Here is an 18,676-nt window from a genome sequence, read left to right on the forward strand (position 1 = left end):
GGGAGAGAGTATGTTTTGCGCTCAGTCTGTGTGAGGTCCGTCCCTGTGAACAGATAATCTCCGGCGCCGGTAACCCGATCGATGCCACATTCTTTGATATTACTCCTCCAGATTCTGTCCAAAAATCCCCCAAATCGTTACACACTATCTCTATCGTCATGTGCTCAACATGGATCTGTCCGATATTTCATATTCCATCCTAATTGGCTAACATTGGCTTTCAAAGGTTGCAAGATTGGCCCGTTTTGAACAAAAAGCCTCAAATCATGAACGCAGCGTGAAATTTATGTGAAATCTTTCACATACTTTCCTATTAGGCTGAGGAATTATATCCCACCATTTTCAACAGGTGGATTTTTGTGTTTGTGCAAAACACAAATCCTCCAATTGCCATCAAAGGCGTAAGAACAAATAGCACCCTTTTCACATTGGTCTATTATAGCGCCACCAGGAGGCCACAAGCTGACCTGCCCTGGTGGAGACCTGTCCTATTATAGCGCCACCAGGAGGCCTCAAGCTGACCTGCCCGGGTGAAGACCTGTCCTATTATAGCGCCACCAGGAGGCCACAACCTGACCTGCCCTGGTGGAGACCTGTCCTATTATAGCGCCACCAGGAGGCCACAACCTGACCTGCCCTGGTGGAGACCTGTCCTATTATAGCGCCACCAGGAGGCCACAGCCTGACCTGTCCTGGTGGAGACCTGTCCTATTATAGCGCCACCAGGAGGCCACAACCTGACCTGCCCTGGTGGAGACCTGTCCTATTATAGCGCCACCAGGAGGCCACAAGCTGACCTGCCCTGCCCTGGTGGAGACCTGTCCTATTATAGCGCCACCAGGAGGCCACAGCCTGACCTGTCCTGGTGGAGACCTGTCCTATTATAGCGCCACCAGGAGGCCACAAGCTGACCTGCCCTGGTGGAGACCTGTCCTATTATAGCGCCACCAGGAGGCCACAGCCTGACCTGTCCTGGTGGAGACCTGTCCTATTATAGCGCCACCAGGAGGCCACAAGCTGACCTGCCCTGCCCTGGTGGAGACCTGTCCTATTATAGCGCCACCAGGAGGCCACAGCCTGACCTGTCCTGGTGGAGACCTGTCCTATTATAGCGCCACCAGGAGGTCACAGCCTGACCTGCCCTGGTGGAGACCTGTCCTATTATAGCGCCACCAGGAGGCCACAAGCTGACCTGCCCTGGTGGAGACCTGTCCTATTATAGCGCCACCAGGAGGCCACAGCCTGACCTGTCCTGGTGGAGACCTGTCCTATTATAGCGCCACCAGGAGGCCACAACCTGACCTGCCCTGGTGGAGACCTGTCCTATTATAGCACCACCAGGAGGCCACAAGCTGACCTGCCCTGCCCTGGTGGAGACCTGTCCTATTATAGCGCCACCAGGAGGCCACAGCCTGACCTGTCCTGGTGGAGACCTGTCCTATTATAGCGCCACCAGGAGGCCACAGCCTGACCTGCCCTGGTGGAGACCTGTCCTATTATAGCGCCACCAGGAGGCCACAAGCTGACCTGCCCGGGTGAAGACCTGTGCCCCGAGGGGCACTTTTTCTACTTTATATATTTGACTACAATAACAATAATCTTACCAATCACATTCCGTCTGGCAATACCTCTTTTTCAGCCCTGCACGCACGCAGCATGCAACAGTATCTGTGCCTCCGATATAGAGTCATTGTTTCCAAAAATGATTGTATCTCTGTGTTCAACCATGACCGATGTCTTAACTAGGCCTGAAAGGGGAACTTCTGGAACGAGTCGGTTGATATTTAAAACTGATAAATGCAACTTCTCAAAAAAGCACCAGCGTTTATTTGAAGAGGGAGTCGGCGTTGTTGTTACACGGACACACGACTGGCCGTTTCACTGCATGCCGTTATCAACCATTAACGTTTATGAGCTCATCTGTCAAAAACCCATGACAGGTCTGTCCATATAGGATCAATATAAAATACATCATTAAACATTTAGACCTGAGCTCCATTCTACAAAATGTCTTCTAAATCACGACAGTTTTCTGAAACACCGGTTTCTGTATGTCAGTGGTGCTCAAACTATTTCATGTCAACGACCCCCAAAACTTATATGTATTTTACTATTTGGCATCCGACCCCAATCTGAAAATATGTTGTTCCAGGGAGGCAAAGATAATGAGTTAAAGATATTCTGAAAGAATATATATTCGCCACATTTTTCACGATTTTTCAAAAAAATAGCAGACCTAGAAGCTCGTAGCGCGCCACTCGGTGGCGACCAAACTCCGTTTGGGTTGCATTTGCGCTCTCTCAGGCATCCTGCAGTCCTACATCAGAAAAAAATAATTATGGTTTTACGGCAAACTTATTATGGACCTTGACAATTAAATGTCACCACAAATAAATGACCGCACACACGCACACGCGCGCGCACACACACACCACACAATAAAGAAATCAAATATTGTTATTAAAGGGGAATACCACTTATTTTCAACATTTTACCATGTCATTAATATACCTTAAAGGTGTTGTGTGGCCTTTCTGTGTGGAGTTTGCATGTTCTCCCCGTGTCCCCTAGGGTAGGTACCCTCACATGTTCTCCCCGTGTCCCCTAGGGTAGGTACCCTCACAAAAAACATGCAGTAATCCTGGTCTCTAAACTGCCTCCCCCTGGCCAGCCTGATGGAGGGGAAAGGAACTGGTTGGAATAACGTGTTCCTTCCACGCGCTACGTCCAACCAGGGAAACTCCCCCCCGTCAGGTGTAAAGGAGCAACTTGGACACTCAGGCATGAAGGAAGCATGAGTTAAGTCCGTTGCTCTCCCCTTGTCCCCCATATATGGGGACTAGGTTGCTCTCCCCTTGTCCCCCATATATGGGGACTAGGTTGGTGGAGGGTGTGTAGAGCCCAGGATCACATTAGATGATTGACACAGGGGTGAAGAATGGGTTACAAAATCGTGGGATAAAAAAAAAAAAAAAAAAAAAAGGTGTTGTGTGGAAACAATAAAGAAGTCCCCCCCATTCTGTGTTTCCTAGAAAAATCATTAACAAAAAAATCATTAACAATGTGAATGACATCTTGATGACATCATCAACATGGTGAATCACATCTTGATGACATCATAATGATTTTGTCCAGACCTCCAGTTCCTAGGAAACACAGAATAGGGGGAGTTTCTTTTTTAATTATTTCTACACAACAGCTCTAAGGTATATTAATGACATAGTAAAATGTTGAAAAAAGAATGAGTGGAATGCCCCTTTAATAATAATATAATAATACAATACGCTACGGCGCGCTACAGGCTTGTAGATCTGCTATTTTTGAAAAATCGAAGAGCGACTGACATAGAAGACATTTTTTAGAATCTGAACTCAGGTCAGAATGGAAAACTGTCAGGATGTAGAAAGACATTTTTAGAATCTGATCTCAGTTCAGAATGGGTTAAGCAATAACTATGATTAATTCCACAACAAAGCATTATAAAGTTAGCGGGTATAGTGTTTAATTTTCACAGTGTAGCTACAGTATACGTTAAAAACTAAAAAAAAGTATACTATACATAAATGGTAAATGGTGCATTTATATAGCGCCTTTATCCAAGGCGCTTTACAGAGATTGTGCATTACATTCACCCATTCACACACACATTCATACACCGATGGCAGCGGAAACCATGCAAGGCACCAACTAGCACATCGGGAGCAATTAGGGGTTCAGTGTCTTGCTCAAGGACACTTCGACAGTAACTCTGGGGGAGCCCACAGGGTTCGAACTGGCAACCTTACGGTGGTTACCATCCAGGCACTCTACCCCTGAGCCACCGCCGCCCCCATGAACACACAAACACGCACATACGCGCGTGCACGCGCTACACAAACAGCTCTGCAGGGCCGTGCAGATTCAAATGTGCGGTGCTTGGAAAGTATGTACACTTTATTGTAAATGTGTATTTTAGATAACTATCACACCCCCCCCCCCCCCCCTCCCTGTGGGGGGGCATGCAAATCCTGAAGGCACTCGACTATGATAATTCCTGGACTGAGTTCTGGGCAATAATAAACGGGCGTTTGTTGTCCACAGATTGTGATCTCTGCATGCATCTCTCAACACAATGTGAGAGTGGCTGATGGTCAGATCTCTATCTGGTGTCTACTGTTCTCCTCCCCCCCTCCCCCTCCCCCCCCCCCCCCCCCCCCAAAAAAAAGAGAAGTATGGAGCTGCACCGGTGACGTTGCTACGTTTCAATAATCGCAGGTACACCAGTCCATCCTCGGTTTGGAGGCGTGTATAACCGTACACGTATGGTGTATATATATAAACCTGAGCACCATATAGGTGTTGTTCAGCCGGCATCATCACTGTTCAGTGTTCCTCCATCACAGAGCTTTATGTCAGCAGAATATGGCTTCACCGGCAGGTAACCCTCAAACATATAAGTTGGTGAGTCACTAATATATATACGATCTGAACACACACACACACACACACACACACACACACACACACACACACACACACACACATCCATTTCAATTGTTTGGATTTCGGATGTCAATTCATTATTTTTCTATTCAATTATTCTTTGTTTTTGTCAAAAAGGTTCAAGCTCTATATTTTAGTAGTAATTATTATTAATAATTATTAATAATAATAATTATTTATTATTATTTATTTGTTTTCAGTATCAAGGGTCTCCCTGTGTCTCCAGCTCTTAAGAAAAGGCATTTTACGAGTTACAGTATATTTATATTTAGTTACAGTATATTTATATATAAATATCGATTTTTGTTTTTGTCTTCACTGTTTTTCCCACCCATTTTATTATTGTCCTTGTTTCATTGTTTTAGCTGTCCATGCGTATGGCCAACTATGTGCATTTGGTGAATTACATTTGTTTGTCTTGTTAGAAAATATAAAATAAATAAAAATTGATAAAAAATAATAAAAAAAAGGCATTTTCAGGTGGGTTGCCAATATCATCCAATCAGGCAAGAGAATATCAGCTTTATAATGTTCCAGTTCCAAATGCGTCTGTATGCTGTAGCAGGCTTCTCTCCTGATTGGATGAAATTGTTATCCCGACCTCATGAAAAATGCATTTTTCTGTGGGTTCATCAAAGAGCCGGAGCGATGGGGAGACCCCTGTTACTGAACACATGATCACAACATAGATCTATTTAACCTGATTCTGACCTGAGATCAGATTCATACGAGGTTTCCACTGGGGACACACACTGGTCTGATTAACCCATTCTGACCTGAGATCAGATTCTAAAAATGTCAGTCATTCTTCGATTTTTCAAAAATAGCAGACCTACAAGCTCGTAGCGCGCCACTCGGTGGCGCGATATGAGCTTGTAGATCTGCTATTTTTCAATAGCTAAAGCATGACATGATTCTAACACCAAAATGGGTTCCCGTTGAGAATGGGTACAAGGTTTCTTTGACTATGCATCCACCTCTTGGTACCACAGCACCTCAAAGGCCCTTAAAACAAGGCTCCAGACCTCCCAAAACAAACTGGTCAGGCTCCTACTTGGCCTCACCCCCCGAACCCACCTCACCCCTGCCCACTTTGACAGGCTGGGATGGCTTAGGGTCGACGACAGAGTACAGCATCTTGCAATGGGTCTGGTCCACAAGATTCGATACACCACCAAGATACCCATGTACCTGTCTAAATACTTCCTTAATGTAAACGAAGTCCACACCCACAACACCAGAGGGAGTGCAACAAACCATGTACAACCCAGATTCGGCACAAACAAGGGACTAAATTCTTTTCGCTCCTATGCCACCAAAATGTGGAACGCCCTACCAACAGTCATTAAGACATGTGAATCCCTTGACTCCTTCAAAACCGCTCTCAAAGGGCACCTACGGATGGCTGCAATTCGAAACTGGCCTCTGTAAAATCTGAATCCCCCCACCCCCCATTTTCCCTCACTGTATATTGTATCTTTTCCCTTTTTTGCTTCCCATATGATGAATTCCTGTTCTGTACTTTAGCTACATAGAAATGTCTATTTGTATGTCTCTAAATGTTTGTACGTCTTTAAATGTTTTGATGAATTGAACAATGTGGACCCTGTTGTAAACAAGTGTAATGCTTAATTGGGTCGTCCACTCACAGTTGACAGTCTTTGTATTGAGTTTGTGCTTAAAATGTACTGTAAATTCTACAAACTGTTAATAAATATTTCAATCAATCAATCAATCACTCAAAACAAACCAAAACATACATTATAATAACCGCACTTAAACCTCATTTAACTTTTTCATCAAAAGAAGAAAAGAAAAAAAACGCGATTGAAAGCAGATTATGTAGTAGATTTATATACTGTATGTTTTTAAATCAAATCTTTGCTTCTGGGAGTCCCTGTCGTTTCTATATACACTGCTATAGAAACGCGATATAGACGTTTTTGCAGAAACTGTTCATCAGAATGAGCCTCAGGCTACATTTTGAGATTTTAAAGTTTATTTTCTTAGCCCATGGAGTCCAGAGAAAGTTCCCCTTGCTTGCATGACTTTGTCTAAATATTCGATTGAAATCATCTGTTTTTTTTTCTCCATTTGAAACGTTTTGTAAATATGATTTTAGGCATAATTATATCTCCTACTCAGTCTGGCTATTTGGGCCCAATACTGTAACACCACAGGGTTCACAGGACAACGACATCAACCAGCATTTTGAGGACGCCATCGATGTGATTCAGCAACACTCGGATAACAGAGTTTGTTACGAGTACGAAACAACAGGTACATCTCTCACACCGTATAGGGTTAGGGTTACACTGTATAATATGGTTATAGGGTTAGGGTCTCACACCGTATAATATGGTTATAGCAGGGTTAGGGTCTCACACCACTCCCACGTATAGGTGAACTGTCAACATAGCGTGGATGTGACAGGCAAAGACAGAAAGAGAAAGATTATATATGGCATTTTCCTGGTATGGCATTTATCTACTTGTCTTAAAGACATTGAGATGCATTTTGCATTAAATGTGCTCTAAGAAATACAAATTGACAGACTGATTTGAAGAAGTTTAACTCTTATTATTAACTCTTTATTTATACTCGAAATTACACTAGTAGTTAAATTAATTTGCATTGTTGTCAATTAGTATGTGTAAAATGAAATATAAAAGTTACAGATAAGGAACCAAGACAAACTAAAAACAAATGTCTAAAAAACAATGAGATATTGTGGTGATCTCATCTGTTTAGTCACCATAACAGTATTGCTGAATGTCGTGTAAAATAACTGTACATTTTTACTTTACTGGAGTATTTTCAATTTGCAGTACACTTTTACTTCTACTCCACTACAATTATTTCAAAACTTTAGTTACTAGATACTTTGTAGATAAATGTGTATGAATATTATTATTACAAAACATGTATTAACCACTTTATATCCCTTTATAGCTTGGCTCTTTGAAAAAAATATTTGTAGGCTATAGTCTACATTATTTGAACACTTATGAAATGGGACATGACTGAGTACCTTTTGTTTCAAGCACAAATTTCTATTTTAGTTTTAGTCATAATAGTCTCTTGAATAGGTTTCACTTAGTTTTAGTCACATTTTAGTCACCCGGAATGTTTTAGTGTTAGCCTAGTTTCAGTCGACTAAATGTCATACGATTTTAGTCGACTACATCTACAGTTGATTTAGTCAACATGAATGTGTTTTAGTTTTAAGCATGCAACCAATTGTAAAATGACTTGATACTGGATCTCTTGTCCAGCATGCACCAGTACCTTCATTTAGTTTCCATTTAGTTTACGTCAGTGAAAAAAGGTTATAGTTTTAGTCGACGAAATCAACACAGGTGTATTTGGTCTCTAGCCCATTCTGAACGGGAACCCATTTTGGTGTTAGCATCATGTTATGCTTTAGCTATTGAAAAATAGCAGATCTACAAGCTCATAGCGCGCCACCGAGTGGCGCGCTACGAGCTTGTAGGTCTGCTATTTTTGAAAAATCGAAGAACGACTGACATTTTCAGAATCTGATCTCAGGTCAGAATGGGTTAATCAGACCAGTGTGTGTCCAGTGGAAACCTTGTATGAATCTGATCTCAGGTCAGAATGGGCGCCTCTGGGCACTCAACAGCCTGCCCTGTGTCAGATCTCCTGTGTTTGGTCTATAGACTACAGATACTACGAGCCTCTGGGCGTCCAACAGCCTGCCCTGTGTCAGATCTCCTGTGTTTGGTCTATTATAGACTACAGATATATGAGCCTCTGGGCGTCCAACAGCCTGCCCTGTGTCAGATCTCCTGTGTTTGGTCTATAGACTACAGATACTACGAGCCTCTGGGCGTCCAACAGCCTGCCCTGTGTCAGATCTCCTGTGTTTGGTCTATTATAGACTACAGATACTACGAGCCTCTGGGCGTCCAACAGCCTGCCCTGTGTCAGATCTCCTGTGTTTGGTCTATTATAGACTACAGATACTATGAGCCTCTGGGCGTCCAACAGCCTGCTCTGTGTCAGATCTCCTATGTTTGGTCTATAGACTACAGATACTACGAGCCTCTGGGCGTCCAACAGCCTGCTCTGTGTCAGATCTCCTATGTTTGGTCTATAGACTACAGATACTACGAGCCTCTGGGCATCCAACAGCCTGCTCTGTGTCAGATCTCCTATGTTTGGTCTATAGACTACAGATACTATGAGCCTCTGGGCGTCCAACAGCCTGCCCTGTGTCAGATCTCCTATGTTTGGTCTATAGACTACAGATACTATGAGCCTCTGGGCGTCCAACAGCCTGCTCTGTGTCAGATCTCCTGTGTTTGGTCTATTATAGACTACAGATACTACGAGCCTCTGGGCGTCCAACAGCCTGCCCTGTGTCAGATCTCCTGTGTTTGGTCTATTATAGACTACAGATACTACGAGCCTCTGGGCGTCCAACAGCCTGCCCTGTGTCAGATCTCCTGCTGTCTGCTCACGCACCCCTCGGACGCAGCCGCTCACCCCCCCGTCTACCAGTGGACAGATGCCGCCGTCGTGAGTGTGCACCATTTAGATTTTTAGTCATAGTTTTAGTCATAATAGTCTCTCTTCAATAGTTTTCATTAGGTTTCAGTCTCATTTTATAGTCACCTGGAATGTTTTAGTGTCGACTAATTATCATAAGATTTTAGTCGACTAAATCTGCAGTTGATTTGGTCGACTAAAATGTTTTTTTTTGGCGGGCCCTTGATGCCGTCGTAATGATTGTTTTTACGCTTGCTGTTTTTTAGCCGTTTTTTAGATCGGCTATTTTCAGCATGCAACCAAGTGTAAAATGACTTATACTGGATCTCTTGTCCACTATAGTCCCTTCCTAAAATTTTAGTCTAGTTCATATTTGTTTGTCAAAATTGTCAGTTTATTTAGTCTTTAGTCTCTAGTTTTAGTCACCATAGCTTAGTTTTCATTTAGTTTTCGTCAGTGGAAAAAGGTAGTAGACGGACATTTCTCGTCGTAGTTTTAGTCGTTCATTTAGGGTTCCCTGATGATGAAAGATGACTGGATTACCAAGTTGTTTTCTCAAGAAAAGGGATGCTATAGGCGCTGTAAGTGTATGTTTTCAACATGTTTATGTTGAAAAAAAAGAAGAAAAAATTAGCAATGCGAGAGCACACGCATGTGTGTGTGTGTGTGTCTTACCTATATCTTACTGTAAGTGTGCCTGTCCTTACCGTATATCTTATTGTAAGTGTGCCTGTCCTTACCATATATCTTATTGTAAGTGTGCCTGTCCTTACCGTATATCTTACTGTAAGTGTGCCTGTCCTTACCGTATATCTTATTGTAAGTGTGCCTGTCCTTACCGTATATCTTATTGTAAGTGTGCCTGTCCTTACCTATATCTTATTGTAAGTGTGCCTGTCCTTACCGTATATCTTATTGTAAGTGTGCCTGTCCTTACCGTATATCTTACTGTAAGTGTGCCTGTCCTTACCGTATATCTTATTGTAAGTGTGCCTGTCCTTACCGTATATCTTATTGTAAGTGTGCCTGTCCTTACCGTATATCTTACTGTAAGTGTGCCTGTCCTTACCGTATATCTTACTGTAAGTGTGCCTGTCCTTACCTATATCTTACTGTAAGTGTGCCTGTCCTTACCGTATATCTTATTGTAAGTGTGCCTGTCCTTACCTATATCTTACTGTAAGTGTGCCTGTCCTTACCGTATATCTTATTGTAAGGGTGCCTGTCCTTACCGTATATCTTACTGTAAGTGTGCCTTTCCTTACCGTATATCTTATTGTAAGTGTGCCTGTCCTTACCGTATATCTTATTGTAAGTGTGCCTGTCCTTACCGTATATCTTATTGTAAGTGTGCCTGTCCTTACCGTATATCTTACTGTAAGTGTGCCTGTCCTTACCTATATCTTATTGTAAGTGTGCCTGTCCTTACCGTATATCTTATTGTAAGTGTGCCTGTCCTTACCCTATATCTTACTGTAAGTGTGCCTGTCCTTACCTATATCTTATTGTAAGGGTGCCTGTCCTTACCGTATATCTTATTGTAAGTGTGCCTGTCCTTACCGTATATCTTACTGTAAGTGTGCCTGTCCTTACCGTATATCTTACTGTAAGTGTGCCTGTCCTTACCGTATATCTTATTGTAAGTGTGCCTGTCCTTACCGTATATCTTACTGTAAGTGTGTCTGTCCTTACCGTATATCTTACTGTAAGTGTGCCTGTCCTTACCTATATCTTATTGTAAGTGTGCCTGTCCTTACCGTATATCTTATTGTAAGTGTGTCTGTCCTTACCGTATATCTTATTGTAAGTGTGCCTGTCCTTACCGTATATCTTATTGTAAGTGTGCCTGTCCTTACCTATATCTTACTGTAAGTGTGCCTGTCCTTACCGTATATCTTACTGTAAGTGTGCCTGTCCTTACCGTATATCTTACTGTAAGTGTGCCTGTCCTTACCGTATATCTTACTGTAAGTGTGCCTGTCCTTACCGTATATCTTACTGTAAGTGTGCCTGTCCTTACCGTATATCTTATTGTAGCAGCAGGCCTGGCCTCAGGGCATTCCAGACGAGTCCTTGGGGCATCCCTCTACCTCAGAGTCGCCACAGTTCTACTCCATCCTGCCGCCCATCAGAAACGGCAAAGGTATTCACATTTACTGTAAGCCATTTCATACGTTTTAGTCCAATGTCTCTGGGCGGGAACCCCTCTTGGTGTTATAGCATTATGTCATGCTTTAGCTATTGAAAAATAGCAGATCTACAAGCTTGTAGGTCTGCTATTTTTGAAAAATCGAAGAGCGACTGACGTAGAAGACATTTTTAGAATCTGATCTCAGGTCAGAATGGAAAACTGTCAGGATGTAGAAGACATTTTTAGAATCTGATCTCAGGTCAGAATGGGTTAATCCGACCATCATGTAGACCTGTTGCAAACAACCTATAGGTTGTTCGTTTCAACCCGGGAGCTACCGTCCTCTGACTCATTAGTTGTAGCAACATAACCCACATTTATGCATTAAATGCCGCAGCGACACCGAATGGACAATTTTGAGTGTTTGTGAAAAACAGGACACAAATTCTGATTGGCCGGAATGAGATGATTGATGTTTGATGATAAGAGCGCCGCTCACTTCACATGACATTATTTTTTTTTAATAAGAATTTGAAGGTTTTCAGAATAGGTTTTAGATCAGCCGATCGGGTCTAAAGGGTTTAAGACACATGAGGCAGATTCTAAAACAACATATTATCAGTGGTTCTCTCTCTCTCTCTCTCTCTCTCATATCAATGTCAAGGACCCCGGCCCAGATTCATACGTATTTGGCCGTGGACTCCCATCTAAAAATAATTGGTTCCGGTTCTAATAGTATCTATCTAATAGTATCTATCTATCTAATAGTATCTAATAGTATCTATCTAATAGTATCTATATATCTAATAGTATCTATCTAATAGTATCTATCTAATAGTATCTATCTAATAGATCTAATATCTATCGATCTAATAGTATCTATCTAATAGTATCTATCTAATAGTATCTATATATCTAATAGTATCTATCTAATAGTATCTATCTAATAGATCTAATATCTATCGATCTAATAGTATCTATCTAATAGTATCTAATAGTATCTATCTAATAGTATCTATATATCTAATAGTATCTATCTAATAGTATCTATCTAATAGATCTAATATCTATCGATCTAATAGTATCTATCTAATAGTATCTATCTAATAGTATCTAATAGTATCTACCTGGTTAATAGGCCGTAAGAAGCTGCGTCTCTACGAGTATCACTATCTATATAACTAATAGTATCTAATAGTATCTATCTAATAGTATCTATCTGGTTAATAGGCCGTAAGAAGCTCCGTCTCTACGAGTATCTCCATGAAGCGCTCAGCGACCCCATCATGGGAGACTCCATCCAGTGGACCGACAGCAGCAGCGGAACCTTCCACTTCATCTCCAAGAACAAGGAGAAGCTGGCCGAGTCCTGGGGCCAGCGCAAGGTACACTGGGCCCCTTACTGGGCCCCTTTGGGCCCCTTACTGGGCCCCTTTGGGCCAGCGCAAGGTACACTGGGCCCCTTACTGGGCCCCTTTGGGCCCCTTACTGGGCCCCTTACTGGGCCCCTTTGGGCCAGCGCAAGGTATACTGGGCCCCTTTGCTCCGTTTACCAAGTGGTGGAAAGTATAACGATAAAGTATACATTTACTCAAGTAAGTAAGTGTTTTTTTTCAGAAAAGGATTTAGAAGACATTTGTAGAATTGGTCTTAAAACCCATTTAGGACTGAGGCCGTTCTATATAAACCCATTTAGGACTGAGGCCGTTCTATAAACCCATTTAGGACTGAGGCCGTTCTATATAAACCCATTTAGGACTGAGGCCGTTCTATAAACCCATTTAGGACTGAGGCCGTTCTATAAAAACCCATTTAGGACTGAGGCCGTTCTATAAACCCATTTAGGACTGAGGCCGTTCTATATAAACCCATTTAGGACTGAGGCCGTTCTATAAAAACCCATTTAGGACTGAGGCCGTTCTATAAAAACCCATTTAGGACTGAGGCCGTTCTATAAAACCCATTTAGGACTGAGGCCGTTCTATAAACCCATTTAGGACTGAGGCCGTTCTATAAAAACCCATTTAGGACTGAGGCCGTTCTATAAACCCATTTAGGACTGAGGCCGTTCTATATAAACCCATTTAGGACTGAGGCCGTTCTATAAAACCCATTTAGGACTGAGGCCGTTCTATAAACCCATTTAGGACTGAGGCCGTTCTATAAAAACCCATTTAGGACTGAGGCCGTTCTATATAAACCCATTTAGGACTGAGGCCGTTCTATATAAACCCATTTAGGACTGAGGCCGTTCTATTAAAAACCCATTTAGGACTGAGGCCGTTCTATAAAAACCCATTTAGGACTGAGGCCGTTCTATATAAACCCATTTAGGACTGAGGCCGTTCTATTATAAACCCATTTAGGACTGAGGCCGTTCTATAAACCCATTTAGGACTGAGGCCGTTCTATAAAACCCATTTAGGACTGAGGCCGTTCTATAAACCCATTTAGGACTGAGGCCGTTCTATATAAACCCATTTAGGACTGAGGCCGTTCTATATAAACCCATTTAGGACTGAGGCCGTTCTATATAAACCCATTTAGGACTGAGGCCGTTCTATAAAAACCCATTTAGGACTGAGGCCGTTCTATAAACCCATTTAGGACTGAGGCCGTTCTATAAAAACCATTTAGGACTGAGGCCGTTCTATAAACCCATTTAGGACTGAGGCCGTTCTATAAACCCATTTAGGACTGAGGCCGTTCTATATAAACCCATTTAGGACTGAGGCCGTTCTATAAAAACCCATTTAGGACTGAGGCCGTTCTATAAACCCATTTAGGACTGAGGCCGTTCTATAAAAACCCATTTAGGACTGAGGCCGTTCTATATAAACCCATTTAGGACTGAGGCCGTTCTATAAAACCCATTTAGGACTGAGGCCGTTCTATAAACCCATTTAGGACTGAGGCCGTTCTATAAAAACCCATTTAGGACTGAGGCCGTTCTATATAAACCCATTTAGGACTGAGGCCGTTCTATATAAACCCATTTAGGACTGAGGCCGTTCTATAAACCCATTTAGGACTGAGGCCGTTCTATATAAACCCATTTAGGACTGAGGCCGTTCTATATAAACCCATTTAGGACTGAGGCCGTTCTATAAACCCATTTAGGACTGAGGCCGTTCTATAAAAACCCATTTAGGACTGAGGCCGTTCTATATAAACCCATTTAGGACTGAGGCCGTTCTATAAACCCATTTAGGACTGAGGCCGTTCTATAAACCCATTTAGGACTGAGGCCGTTCTATAAAACCCATTTAGGACTGAGGCCGTTCTATAAACCCATTTAGGACTGAGGCCGTTCTATATAAACCCATTTAGGACTGAGGCCGTTCTATATAAACCCATTTAGGACTGAGGCCGTTCTATATAAACCCATTTAGGACTGAGGCCATTCTATAAAAACCCATTTAGGACTGAGGCCGTTCTATAAACCCATTTAGGACTGAGGCCGTTCTATAAACCCATTTAGGACTGAGGCCGTTCTATAAACCCATTTAGGACTGAGGCCGTTCTATAAAAACCCATTTAGGACTGAGGCCGTTCTATAAAAACCCATTTAGGACTGAGGCCGTTCTATATAAACCCATTTAGGACTGAGGCCGTTCTATAAACCCATTTAGGACTGAGGCCGTTCTATATAAACCCATTTAGGACTGAGGCCGTTCTATATAAACCCATTTAGGACTGAGGCCGTTCTATAAAACCCATTTAGGACTGAGGCCGTTCTATATAAACCCATTTAGGACTGAGGCCGTTCTATATAAACCCATTTAGGACTGAGGCCGTTCTATATAAACCCATTTAGGACTGAGGCCGTTCTATAAAACCCATTTAGGACTGAGGCCGTTCTATAAACCCATTTAGGACTGAGGCCGTTCTATAAACCCATTTAGGACTGAGGCCGTTCTATAAACCCATTTAGGACTGAGGCCGTTCTATAAACCCATTTAGGACTGAGGCCGTTCTATATAAACCCATTTAGGACTGAGGCCGTTCTATAAACCCATTTAGGACTGAGGCCGTTCTATAAACCCATTTAGGACTGAGGCCGTTCTATAAAAACCCATTTAGGACTGAGGCCGTTCTATATAAACCCATTTAGGACTGAGGCCGTTCTATATAAACCCATTTAGGACTGAGGCCGTTCTATGAAAACCCATTTAGGACTGAGGCCGTTCTATATAAACCCATTTAGGACTGAGGCCGTTCTATATAAACCCATTTAGGACTGAGGCCGTTCTATATAAACCCATTTAGGACTGAGGCCGTTCTATAAACCCATTTAGGACTGAGACCGTTCTATATACCCATTTAGGACTGAGGCCGTTCTATAAACCCATTTAGGACTGAGGCCGTTCTATATAAACCCATTTAGGACTGAGGCCGTTCTATAAAACCCATTTAGGACTGAGGCCGTTCTATATAAACCCATTTAGGACTGAGGCCGTTCTATATAAACCCATTTAGGACTGAGGCCGTTCTATATAAACCCATTTAGGACTGAGGCCGTTCTATAAAAACCCATTTAGGACTGAGGTCGTTCTATAAAACCCATTTAGGACTGAGGCCGTTCTATAAAAAACATTTAGGACTGAGGCCGTTCTATATAAACCCATTTAGGACTGAGGCCGTTCTATATAAAAACCATTTAGGACTGAGGCCATTCTATATAAACCCATTTAGGACTGAGGCCGTTCTATAAACCCATTTAGGACTGAGGCCGTTCTATAAAACCCATTTAGGACTGAGGCCGTTCTATAAACCCATTTAGGACTGAGGCCGTTCTATAAACCCATTTAGGACTGAGGCCGTTCTATATAAACCCATTTAGGACTGAGGCCGTTCTATAAACCCATTTAGGACTGAGGCCGTTCTATATAAACCCATTTAGGACTGAGGCCGTTCTATAAACCCATTTAGGACTGAGGCCGTTCTATAAATACTGACCTAGGTTTTCTGAAAATGTTTTTGTTGCAGCACGCACAAAATAAATAATTACAATCAATAACTTAACCCACTTCTTTGCACCTATAAACCTGTGATGATGTGACAGTTCAGCTGATCGATTCTGATTCAATTCAGCTGATTGATTCTGATTCAGCTGATTGATTCTGATTCAATTTGGCTGATTGACTCTGATTCTGATTCAATTCGGCTGATTGATTCTGATTCAGCTGATTGATTCTGATTCAATTCAGCTGATTGATTCTGATTCAGCTGATTGATTCTGATTCAGCTGATTGATTCTGATTCTGATTCAATTCAGCTGATCGATTCTGATTCAGCTGATCGATTCTGATTCAGCTGATTGATTCTGATTCTGATTCAGCTGATTGATTCCGATTCTGATTCAATTCAGCTGATTGATTCTGATTCAATTCAGCTGATCGATTCTGATTCAGCTGATCGATTCTGATTCAGCTGATCGATTCTGATTCTGATTCAGCTGATTGATTCTGATTCTGATTCAGCTGATTGATTTCCGATTCCGATTCCGATTCCCAAAGGGGAACCGCAAGACCATGACCTACCAGAAGATGGCGCGGGCGCTCCGCAACTACAGCCGCACGGGGGAGATCGTCAAGGTGCGGCGGAAGCTGACGTACCGCTTCAACCCGGCCATCCTGCAGCGGCTGGGCGGCGGGCAGGCGCCGCCCGGCAGACGGCTACAGGAGGAGCAGGTCCACCTGCACCACGGCCAGCCGGGTCACGGCCCGCCAGAACCCGCCGGCTACTACAGCTCGGTGCCACCGGCGGACTGGCACGGCTGGTACGGACATTACTCCGTCCAGGAGGACTCCTCTTACGACCTGGCCGCCTGCCTCACCTCACACAACGCCGCCACGCTGTGAACTCTCTACGGCGGGGAGGTTTCTGTAGATGAAAACAAACCCCCCCCCCCCCCCCCCCCCGAATTGTTCCACATGTGCAATACGTCGTACACAGAGTTAACCCATTCTGACCTGAGATCAGATTCTAGAAATGTTCTTCTACATCCTGACAGTTTTCTGAAAAAGCTATATGTTTCCATGTCGGTCGTTCTTCCATTTTTAAAAAAATAGCAGACCTACAAGCTCGTAGCGCGCCACTCGGTGGCGCGCTATGAGCTTGTAGATCTGCTATTTTTCCAATAGCTAAATCGTAACATAATGCTAACACCAAACGGGGTTCCCCCAAAATGGGTTAATCAACTCATAAAACCGGGAATGCATCTGTCATTTTAGATTTTAGCGTTGGCTGTTCAAAAATAGCAGATACAAGCTCACTGCTATTTGTTTTTCTAACATCTTTTAAAGTGAAATACTTGAACGTGTTATATGCAATATGCATATATTTATTGACACAATTAATCTTCTCTTCTGGGGGACCCTACCAGAAAACATTTTAAGATGGGGGTCCACAGCCAAATAAAGATCAACTTGACGGTCCTAGAAGCGTCACAGAACTTTAATTCTGCCAATGCTTTTCAATAGAGTGTTGTTTTTATTTTTCCCATCCCGTTAAAGGACCACTTCACCACTTTTCAACCTGTCTTCATATAATAGGTCCTCACTAATAATCATGAAAAATTGGCGCAATTTCTTTCTACTCGGTCTGTGTCTCATAGGAGGGGCTGTGGGCAGTTCAGAAACCGTCTTCCAGTGACATCATCGATGGGGGATACAAGCTAATAGAAACTGCAGGCTTTCTAGTCCTGAAAAGTTGCAATGCGAAAATGGAAGCCATCGTACTTCTCACGATAATTGTTTAAAAATAAATCTGCCTAATGATGATGTCACTGTTAGACAGTTTCTAAACTGCCCACAGCCCTCCTATGAGACACAGACCGAGTAGAAAGAAATCTATAAAAAATGGTGAAGTGGTCCTTTAAATTGAGTAATTCACAGAGTTACAAATGGATAGATTAACACTCACAGCTGGTATTGGACATGGTATTAAAAAAAAAAAAAATACATTTGGTACATAGTTTGTATTAAACAGTTATGTTGAATGTTTATGACAAATTATGCTCCGAGCTTCATGGAAGATGTAAATATTGAGTTGTATAGAATATAGACCAACCAGTAAAAAGCATTCCATGTAATTAGATGTAATATATTATGATTTGACTTCATTTTCAGTGCATCAATAAATGTTGTTTATTTCCATACATCTTGGCACTGTGGCGTATATACATTACAAACACAGACACTAAATCAATAATCCATAAATCTGATGAAACATCAGATTGTTCTTCACTGTAAGTGTAATGTAGGGTACAATCCATCCCTATTCTGGAGAAAACCTTTTGCCAAAGAAATAGAAGATCTATATTAATATAAGCTAACTAAGAAAACCGGTAACACTTTACAATAACGACCTGTTATAAAGCATTTATAAACATTTATAAGCAGTTTGTAGATGAGTAATAATCATGAACAGACTGTTTGTTGACATCCGTAAATGTTTACCTAAACATTTATAACTATGTGAATAGTTTACTACTTACTAATACCTTACTAATAACATATAAATGATGTTTAAACTTAGTTATACATG

At 42.3% G+C, this 18,676-nt stretch overlaps 1 protein-coding gene across 1 annotated transcript; it reads left to right on the forward strand.

The window, feature by feature from the left end:
• Positions 1–4,376: 4,376 nt before the first annotated feature.
• LOC310853131 (transcription factor Spi-C-like) lies at positions 4,377–16,989 on the forward strand (the record flags this gene model as incomplete). Its single annotated transcript, XM_083757370.1, has 6 exons — positions 4,377–4,440; positions 6,663–6,762; positions 8,897–9,024; positions 11,032–11,137; positions 12,356–12,510; positions 16,645–16,989. Exons 1-6 carry the CDS (start codon positions 4,402–4,404, stop codon positions 16,987–16,989), a joined length of 873 nt encoding a protein of 290 aa, XP_083613496.1. The 5' UTR covers positions 4,377–4,401.
• Between the last annotated feature and the right edge of the window lie 1,687 nt (positions 16,990–18,676).

This window comes from Protomyctophum parallelum (assembly GCF_964188405.1).
Source record: "Protomyctophum parallelum genome assembly, chromosome: 22".
Classification (NCBI taxonomy): domain Eukaryota; kingdom Metazoa; phylum Chordata; class Actinopteri; order Myctophiformes; family Myctophidae; genus Protomyctophum; species Protomyctophum parallelum.